This window comes from Typopeltis vanoorti, chromosome 6, assembly GCF_054136105.1.
Source record: "Typopeltis vanoorti isolate ZY-2024b chromosome 6, IOZ_Tvanoo_1.0, whole genome shotgun sequence".
Taxonomy (NCBI): domain Eukaryota; kingdom Metazoa; phylum Arthropoda; class Arachnida; order Uropygi; family Thelyphonidae; genus Typopeltis; species Typopeltis vanoorti.
In genome coordinates this window covers 11,024,549-11,035,127 of record NC_143554.1, presented here as the reverse complement: position 1 = coordinate 11,035,127, position 10,579 = coordinate 11,024,549, and the positions used below count along the sequence as shown (strand labels likewise).

Below are 10,579 nucleotides of genomic sequence, written 5' to 3'. Positions count from 1 at the left end.
TCGTTACAGATCTTCAAACTACTCTGCGTTATTAAAACGCTACAGAATGTTCTCTTATTATTTTTAATAAGTACTTAAAAACTCTCTCCAGTTATTACGCATTTATACGTATCAGCTGGAGAAACGCAATAACTAAGACAAGGAGATAACTGTAAGAGATTTACTTGAGATCTATATATAGCAGACAGGAGAAATTCTAAGATAGGAAAAGCCATATGAAACTGGGAAGAAATAATCAATCACAAAATTCATTTAATGGCATCTTTTGAAGGTACAGATTCGTTACAAAAAGTATCAGTTTCTATTTAAGACGTCGACTTGCGATGTGTGAAACACGCTCAACTTTTCCGAATATTTCTGACAGAAGTCGGTAGCAATATCCACCACTGCAGTATGTGCCATATGGACAGCAGGTTGTTCCTCCAGGACAGCAAACTCCATTGGGCAATGGGCAGCAGGTGTATTGTCCTCCACCAATCGCACAGCATGTGTTTCCGTCAGGACAAGCCGCACCACTTGGACATATGACGCTGTCGAATTTTTGTTTTATTTCTATCTCTTGGATGCGAGTCATTGCAACGTTTGATCCATCGGCTGCTTGGCAGGTGCCAGCTGCCACGTTACACTGAGTGCCAGCGGGACAACAGTGAAGGTGGTCGCTACAACAAACGCCCTGAGAATATGGACAGCAGCCATATTGCCCAGAGGCCAACTGACAACAGGTCATACCTGTGAAAAAAGTAATAAGGGTTATTGTTGACTTTATAACAGCATTCAAAAATGAATGTGATATTAATAACATGCATAACTTCGAAAAATACTAAATGAATTACTGACAAGATCAATAAGATTGATTATTCTACTCATAAGTAAAGAAACTGAAGTGAGAGCTTTTACAGTTCTCATTCGTTAACATAATTGTTAATTAATAACAATTCTCTTACTACGGCCATCCAAAACTGAAATAAAAATAAATCATCTAAGGCCTACATATCTATAGAAATGACGTTAGTATCAACAGCGCTAGGCATCCCCTACACCATTATGGGTTCGATTCTTATCAGTAATTAGAATCGAACCTATGATGGTCTTATTTCGGAAATTGAAACGACTTGCCAAATACAGTGTTGGTAACATTCAACACAGAATCTATTAGCCAGTGGTTTTCAAGCAGGTGAGTGGTTGTAAAAATCATATATTACAGTTTGACAGCAGAATATCGAAGATTAGATATATTTTTCGAAGGTTAGCTGCTTGAATGGTGATAACCTGAGTTCAAATAACTATATTTTTCTTTAGTACCACTACGAAAGTAAGTTTTTTTGTTTGTGCATAAGTGAAATGCCTTAATCCCAATATTTCATAATGGTTTTGTCACGTGAAGAAATCTCCCCAAAATATTTAGTCCAACTAAAGTGAATCGCTTACTTAAACTGAAAGAGATAACTTTTATGCAATCCAACGATTTTATTTCTTTTTAAATTTTATTTTCTTTAATCTTTATTTCTCTTTTGTGACTCTGAAAGATATCTCTTGAGATAAACAACGACGGTTGCATTGATACCGTATCTCTTTCTATCTAATCGCTTCAGTGTATTCACGGACTATCCCACCGTGACTTGAACTTCCTGATAATTTTCAAGGACTCTGCTAAAATTGGTGATCTCACAGTTTTTTTTTTCTTTCTATCGGTGATAATGTGTCCTTCAGAAGAGACGTCGCTAATCTAATTTCTGTTATCTGTACAAAAAAAGAAAAAAAAAAGCGGTTGAAGACCCAAACGATTGTTCTCTGCGCTTTTCAGTGAACTCTAGCTACTAGTCTTGCACGACTTTAATGGAAGTAATGTTCTGTTCTGAATGCTTCTACACAGACAGAACCGTAGCTAATTCGCAGTTTCTTTGTCACCTCGATAATCGTCTTCCTGTTGTCGAGTATAGATCACTTTTTTTTTTCACAGACTTTTTCCGTGTTCTCATCATTCGTTATTGTGGATTGACACCCTAATTGTCCTCTGTGGGTAAATTGTTCCACTGTTTTAGAAGATACAGATCCACTCATACACGTTTCCTTGCAGAAAACTATTCGTCACACCGTTGTGTAAATCAGCGAGAAATTTCTACATCTGCTACACCTTCAGTTCACTAAAACCAAATCGCTACTCTTGATGTGCACGCAGAAGGTTCATACTGATAATTCAGCATGCCAACCGATTGCTTAAGGTGAAATACTTTAACAGCAGCAAGATTTCACGTTTGTGTCTGCGTGAACAACTAGCAGCGGAAAACCAATGGACAATTAATAAATAAAACTTTGCAGATACTTTCTAAGAAAGTGATGCACATGACAGGTCCATAGACTCACGCTATCTGGTCTTCCCATCATCTTTAATCCCATGATTAAAGACGAAACTCAGCCATCTAACTAGAAACTCTTCTCAAATCATCGAATCAAGTTCACTATCTGCTATGTAATCACTGGGGAATCAGATTGGCTCTAAGGTTTTAGATTCATGTGGTCTGACTCCCGAAATATTATTTCATGAATGTACTCCACTTCAACAATGGTGTAAAATGGATATAGCTATCTATCAAAAAATTAGGGCTAAAAACAATATGGATTTTTCTTTATTTCTTTTTCAAGTTTAACTGAAAAATTACTAAAATGACAGCATTTTCTGGTAACATTGAAATCGTGTGCGCTGTTGAGAAATTTTTGAGTGATCCTAATTCAGTGTTTCTCGATCACTACTTCGACGAAATGTGTAATTTTCAGTATATTCATAAGAAAATTCAAAGAATAATTGATTATACAACACGATTTAATTCATCCAGATATTTTGAATTTTAAACTCTAAATTCTGCGAGTGCCTAAGACCCTGCATCATATCAGTGTTGAATTTAATTTAAATTCTGCTCACGAGAAGCCCTAACCTACATTACATTAGCATTGGCATTGTAGACAGGCTAAGAGTTAATGTATTACGAAGATTCTGCTCTAGAAAACAAAAGTTGAACATTTTAAGCCAAACCAGGCTTCCGATAAGAAGTAGGGTTCTTTCACGCTGTACGATTAAAATTCTAGTTCAATCTAAAGACATTCAAAGCGTCATATTACAGTGGAACTCGAACTTACATTTAATATCATTAAATAAATAAAGTGCGAAAAACCTAAATAAAGATTCATACATCGTTTGTGTTTAATTGCCACATCTACGATAATTTTTTCATTGATTTAAAAAATCTAAAAAATTTTAATTACTGGTAAAAATGCCAAATTTTAAACATTCTTCTTCTTTAGCCTGTTTCCATCCACTGGTGGTAGAGGCCCATTAACTTTCTAGTTCTGTCTTTAGCCAATGTCCACCATCTCATTTCAAACCTTTGTCGATCACCCAGCAATCTTGTTCTTTCTTCTCTTGGTATCCACTCAGTGCTTAATTATATCTGCCTTTCGTCTATCAATCTGCTAATGTGATCAACCCATCTGCAGTCACATGCTTTATAACACTTCACAATATCCTCGATTCCAGTCATGTCCTTATTTCTGAAAAAGTGAAAATAATTCGTTAACGCTTTTATTCTCCAGAGAGAGAGTAAACGATGTCTTTTTTTAGCCCTTTTTATGTTTTAGAGACTAAGGCAGAATTATCGAAGGTATGTGTAGCTCAGTGGAAGGGGCTCTTGCATCCTCTACGCTAGGTCGCTCGAAGTTAGAACTTGGATTTAAGTCTAGTCGTCAACTGGAGGAACTTTTTCTAAGCCTATTTCTGCTGGTTCTAGCTCTGGCATGGGCAAGTGGGCATTTTTCTTCCAGAAACTCGGATTTTTCGTCTGGTAAACTCAAGAAAATCAACCGTAAATCCCACATTATTTCAGACAGTAACATATCCTGTTAGGGTTAGGCGCCAAGAGATGGCAGCACTTGTTTGCCCGTCTCTTCACTGGTACCAGTGGAGATTGAACTGCCCATTTAGTCTCCGAAAGCTAGATAGTGTTTAAAGGCTTTGCTTACTCCCTATAAGGGAATAAAAGGAGTTAGCTGATTTATTATTATTTTTTATAGGAAGTATTATCCAGCCATAGCCAATCAGAAATAAGTGGCCCGATTTCTTGTCCTTAACCTTAACACAATATAATATTGTCTGAAATAGTACTGGTTCTATGGTCAATTCAATTTTCTTGAGTTTACGGGATGAAAATTGCATCCATAGCGCCAGGTCATTCGAAGACATGCTGTTCTAATTTCGCCCATTTCCCGATTTAGTCAATCTCTGGCACAGGAAAACGATGAAAATCAGATTTTTCATTCCGTAAACTCAAGGAAATTGAATCATTCGTTGAATTCGTTTAATCATTGAATCAACCAGAGATTGACTAACTCGGGAAATGGGCGAAATTAGAATGGCATGGCTTCAAATGGCCTGGCGCTATGGATGCAAATATCATTGCCACAAAACTACACAGACCATTTCTCTCTGTTTCTGTTATTCGCAATTCTATCGCTTTTTTGTTATGTGGAACATTTTCTCTCCAAGGTTCTCTGAGCCACACACACAGAGCCGCTATTCCTCTTTGCTTTTAGTTCTTGCCCATATCTCATCGGTAAACACTGGAGGAAAGTCAAAGTGAATAGTCTTCTTTTCAAACATATCGGCAAATCTCATAACAGATAACATTTATACAGCCAAGAAAGATGTTTTGTTTCCTTGCGTGATTCTTCTGTTTATTTTTTTATCTTGTGTTTCCAAAAACCAATTTTTCTTAAAATTAAAACAGCAAAATTTAGGAGATAATGAACGATTTTGGTGGGCATTGATTTCGGTGCTATGATGCACTGTGAAGGATAATTCATACTGATAAATCTACTCAAATTTACTCAAAAAATATGAAGGAATGAGCTTTTGGTTTACATCGAATTACATTTTTAAAACAAATGTCATTTATATTCCTTATAATAGTTATTGATAGTATTAGTAATAATAGTAATAATAGCAGCTTTGATTTCATTACAGCTAACTAATAGCTATTTTATGAGTTTTTCTCGAAATAATTATCTCTTATATTTTATTATGCGGCTGTATGAGACAAGACAGAAAGGTACTTACCATCAGGACATTGCTCTCCATCTGGGCAAACGACGCTGTTTGATTTCAGTTTGGTTTCTCCGATTGGATGAAGTGGAATTTTCATACCGCTGCTGGCATCGCATGTGGAAGCAGTGACGTTGCACGTTGTACCCTGAGGACAACAGTGAAGTTGATCGCTACAACAAACGCCCTGAGAGTATGGACAGCAGCCATATTGCCCAGTGACCAACTGACAACAGGTCATGTCTAAAAGAAAGTGGAGAGAAAAAATACTAATCGTCAAAAAGAAAGTTAAATTACTTTCTGTTTGATAAAGTTAAAATTAATATTGCAGTTCGAACATTTATGTTCTGGCTTAATCGGAATTATCATATGTAACAGCCTACATCACTTAGATTTAGGGGGATTGACTGGAATTGTATTGGATTATGGGCAAGGCAAATAACTCCTCAGCCAGGGTATTGTGTTTGTTCTCGTGTTAGTTTTAAGAATATTGGGTTGTTAGTTGTTCCTAAAATGTTTTTGCCTTTTAACTATTAAACTTTTTATTTGATACTGAATATTTTATGAAAAAAATCGGTGATGCTCCTAATATTTTGATATCAAACTAGAAAGGAAAGTTATTTTCAAAATGACTTTGCTTTTTAGTTTATTATTTGAATTAGCTTTTGATTTTGCTCTTTCCAAATGTAGCACTATCCTGTGGAATTTTGATACGTTAATATTGAAGGGTTAAAATTAAGCGGAAATTTGATTTAAGGGTTAAAATTAAGGTTAAGTTAAAATTAAAATTAAGGTTAACTAAGATATCATATAGAAACCCTTCATAAACAGAACGCCGCTTGCAACAATTAAACAACCCTTCAGAATGTAAATCATGAATGATAAACTTAACTACCTACCTCCTGGACACTGTTCACCGTCTGGACATTGCGTCGCAGCAGCAATGGCACTTGAAACTGCTAAAATCACTAGAAACAGCATCTTTCCTCTGCAAGAGAACATTAAATTGTGAAGAACTGTCCCTCATATTAACCTACAAGCTAAAAAATTTAAATGAATCAAACCAGTATGGCATTCTAGTAGATTAATGAATTCGTATTATTATGTGAATTTATGTATTTATTTATTCGTGTGGGGTTTCGCCCATTCCTCGACCGCCCCTTAGGACTGGTTCAGTCCTCCTAGTGAGGGATGAAGTACTATATCCTATGACGTAGCCTGTGTGTCTGCGGATGAAAAACTCCTGACAACATCCTTATTCACATTTTCTGGACATAAATTCTTCTGTCACCCTTCTTATCGCAGTACGTTGTTCTGAATCTTTACAGTAGATCGCAATTTGGTTTTGATTTATCTGCTTTTTTCTTTAATTTCTTAAAAACAAATACTCGGAATGGCATTCCATCTATTATCATGTAACCTTCGAGCAACTTTCTGTTTATCTTTCTCTCTGTGTGTGTTTATTTATATTCTCTTCCATTGTCTTACTAAGTTGATTGTAAAAATATGCATCCTTATCCATATTTTGAGAAAAAATAGATACAAAAGTGTACTATTTAACAGATATGAATCGCGCGCACGATCTACTGCTAAAAATCTCTTAACAGTAAATCCTGAAAGATTTTTGCAGGATTAAATAAACGAGTCTGTTTATCATTTCAATTATTTAAATGCCATTTAGTTTGGTGCAATTTCCATGTAATATTATACAATTCAGACTATATTTTCACGAACTTAATTGTATAATATTACACTGAAATGGCACCAAACTAAATCGATTTGATACCGAGCCTTTCTTAAGTTGAAATTCGATTTACGATGACTCGCTTGATGACTTCTTTCAGGAACCAATTATGTCGTCAAAGTGAGGCCTACTTCATATCTGCTTATGAAATTATTCTAATTTTAATTCTTTGACAATAACCATTAATTAGCTGTTACCTCTTTCTCATCATTTACTTCTTCTAGCTAATAATAAATACATTACTGACAAAAAAATTATAAAGGAATTGTAGAATTTTTCAGCATTTCTATCAGCTGAAGGCTTCTATTTGTTCTGATAGTCACATTCGTAGCTATTTTCATGTGATTCCCACCACGAAAGCTTGTAACCCTATTAATAATGTGGCTGAACAAAGGATTTTTCCACTTTTAGTAATTTTTTATATTTTTATAGTTTTCGCTTTATTTTTACTTCCTCAGGAAACTCTGTTCTAAGGATTAGATGTAACTTTTTCAAGCCACTTCAAGGCCTCCAGTAAGAGGGCGGTGTCTCACAACGGGTAAATTCATCTACTACCTAAACACAGTCGCAAACATCCATTCCCACATCATGGAACCTGCAGCTTGTGGGAGAGCGAATACTACAATCAAACGGTGTTTAATCCGACATGTATGACATCATCCATTTAACCAGTTTACTTTTTTGTTGAAACATATATTAGTCTGTACATGTGCGGTGTGTTCACTGGCTAGTTTAAACATTTTTCGGGAGTAAAAACGCGAAATTGGGACATGAAGAACACTGCTGTCTCCATATTAGACCAGCTCAATGATCTTTGGTCTGAAGGCGCTTATAGAAGAGGTTCCTCTCATATTATGGAACTCAATCCTTTCTAACTGAAGACCATTAATCTTATGACTGAACCATGGAGGTTTTGATACTCAAATTTTAGTTAAATATACATAACTATTATAAAGCATCTATGATAGTTCCAATTTAATACTCCAAATCCATTTACGTGTATTATGCAACATTGGAGTTACATTTTATTTTGAAATGCCTCTGATGGAAAGGATGTAACATCTAATTGTTGAAGTAACTAATAGAGAATATGACCAGAAGGAAGGAAAGTGGGATCAGGACCGAAGGAAACCTAAAGGCTATTCAGGCTTAGTTCTGTAGATTTTTCTGAAATACAGTGCTATCCTAATACTAGCTTATAGACCAGGGTGTGAAACGACATAAACATGCACCTTTGATATTGTTAAAAGTCATGAGCTATTTACTATGATCGGAGGGAAGACATTGAAAAACAAAATTTTAAACAAATTGATCGTGCAAGTGAGGATTGTGCGCGGACGTGTATATCAGTTACGTGATATACAGAGCTGTACATTTATACATTGGTAGCATTCGGTAACATTTACTAGTTTACCTAGAATGCAAATAATCTTAGTTATTTAATAAAATTTGCATTTTCATTAAATCTATAAAGATATTTTATACAGAACAGCTTTCAATATTTGCATTATGATTTTTCTTCAAACCATTGTCGCACTGGGAAGCAAAAACATCACTAAATATTTTTTTTATACTTATTCATAAACCGCACTAAAGAATATATTAAACTAAATACAATTTTTACTCACTAATGTCAGCGTTCTGAAGGATGTCAAATAGGCTTTTGAGTCTGCGTACTAATACACACCATATGGTAACAACACGGCAAAGAACTCAGGTCTTATACTTGTGAAAATCTGATAAGTTTATCTATGAGATATACGAGAATAATCGGCAGCACGCGCTAAAAATCGCTTCGTGTTAGATTATTAGTTGCTTTCTATCACCAAACAGTTTCACAATGGATTTCTAGAGGAAAAAAATGAAATTCTACGACAGGAAGTGATATCGTGATAATACTAGCGATAATAATAATAATCGTGTGATGATACACAGCCGTTAAACCCCTTTACGGGGAGGTACGGTACCATCTCAGTCCTCCCAAATTTTATCCGGGCTCCTGATAAGGCATAGCTGACGAATACTAGCGATGTTATCATATTATACACCCTCTGTCCAAAACAAAACCGAACTTTTCGAAAATAGAAGAAACTAGTGGCGCCACCTGTTGTATCTTTTTGTTCTCGAAAACGGCAACATTCGTTAGTGTTGTCTAACTGTTCATGACATTTCTTTCATTAGAAGCTGGTTTCTAGTGCCAAGAGTGACAGCGTGTTTTGACGAACGGTCGGAAAATGAGTTTCAAACAGAGAGTTGCGGTTGACTTTTGTGTTACACTTGATAAAAGTTTTACCGAAACGTATCAAATGCTTCAAAAAGTACGGTGATGAATGCTTATCCCGTACTCAAGTTTACGAGTGTTTTAAGCGATTCCAAAGTGGTTGTGAGACGCTTTAGGACGAAAAGCCGGGCCGTCCAAAATTGTACTAAGCGAAATTAACATCCTAAAGTGCGTGATTTCATCAAAGAAAACCCGAAATCGTCCGTGAGATTGATTGAAGATGAATTCGGGATTCCAAAATCAGCTGTGCACAACATTCTGACCCGAGCGTTTGGGCCTTCGTAAATTGAATTCACGATTTATTCACCACAAGTTGACCGACGACCAAAAAATGTATCGAATTAAACACTGCAAACACTCATTATAACCGCTCGTAAGGACTCAAACTTCATTGAAACGATCGTTACTGGTGAGGAATCGTGGCGTTTTAGTATGAGCCCGAAACAAAGCGCCAGAGTGCTGAGGGGAGACCACCAGAAGAGGGGCATCCGAAAAAAAGTCGCTCGGAGAAGCGACTTTTTTTCGGAGTCAAAAGTAAAGACTATGCTCATTTGTTTCTACGATTCCAAGGGCATTATCCACAAAGAAATCGTTCCGCCTGGCCAAACGGTCAATGGTGAGTTTTATCTCGAAGTTTTGAAGCGAATTCGTCGCGTACGGATTGAATATCGTGACGACCGACCGTTCGTCAAAACACACTTCACTTATCACTATAACTCGGCTTCTAATGAAACAAATGTCATAAACAGTTGACCCAACACTAATGAAGATTGCCGCTTTCTTCCATTTTCGAAAAAAAAATATATGTGTGAATTTTTTTTTACTTTGGGGATAATATATATTAAGGATACCAAGTAATTTTATAAACTTGATTTTTTTTACTCTTTCTCCCAAGTAAGCAAAACAGTTAAGTTTGCGCCTGAACGTAAACACATCTTTATTTCATCCAGAATCTCTTATTCAAAGTAAAAGCACCTTGTAGCAACTTGTATAGGTAAAGTTGATAAGGCTCTGTATTATTAAAAACCTTGGTATTTCGTGGTCTAGCTACTCAGTGAGGAGACCTCAAAAAAGGTTGAAACCGGTCTGGGTAGTGATCCCCCCCACACACCCATAATGTATAACAGTATACATCTTCTAGTGAGATATGTTTTACATTATGGGAAATACTAAGAATAGTGATCAGAGCTTTACCCACCTTTACAATGAGTTGCCCTGGTGTTGCACTACCTTTTAGACTTGAACTATGTTCAGGCGCAAACTTAACTGTTTTGCTTACTTGGGAGAAAGAGTTAAAAACCCAATTTTATAAAATTAGTGTGTACAGTTATCCCTCGACTTACGTCGGTGTTCCGTTCCATCCTTCAGGACGTAAGTCGATTCATTAAATCAACAGAGTTGTAGGGGTTAGGGACTTAACAGTAATAAATACACTGTCATTTTAATTTTTAAACCCTATAAA

At 36.0% G+C, this 10,579-nt stretch overlaps 1 protein-coding gene across 1 annotated transcript; it reads right to left on the bottom strand.

Annotated features, from left to right (window-relative positions):
* Window positions 1-232: 232 nt before the first annotated feature.
* On the bottom strand, window positions 233-8,598 carry LOC150105283 (progranulin-like). Its single transcript, XM_090394666.1, has 4 exons — window positions 8,465-8,598; window positions 5,992-6,080; window positions 5,108-5,335; window positions 233-729 (listed from the first exon to the last, which is right to left on the bottom strand). Exons 2-4 carry the CDS (start codon window positions 6,071-6,073, stop codon window positions 302-304), a joined length of 738 nt encoding a protein of 245 aa, XP_090250792.1. The 5' UTR covers window positions 6,074-6,080; window positions 8,465-8,598; the 3' UTR covers window positions 233-301.
* Window positions 8,599-10,579: the final 1,981 nt, after the last annotated feature.

Coding starts and splice junctions, on each gene's coding strand:
- LOC150105283 (XM_090394666.1), bottom strand. CDS start 6,073: ATGCTGTTTCTAGTGATTTTAGCAGTTTCAAGTGCCATTGCTGCTGCG. Junction 5,336..5,991: donor CGGTGAACAGTGTCCAGGAG/GTAGGTAGTTAA, acceptor ACTTTCTTTTAG/ACATGACCTGTTGTCAGTTG. Junction 730..5,107: donor TGGAGAGCAATGTCCTGATG/GTAAGTACCTTT, acceptor CTTTTTTCACAG/GTATGACCTGTTGTCAGTTG.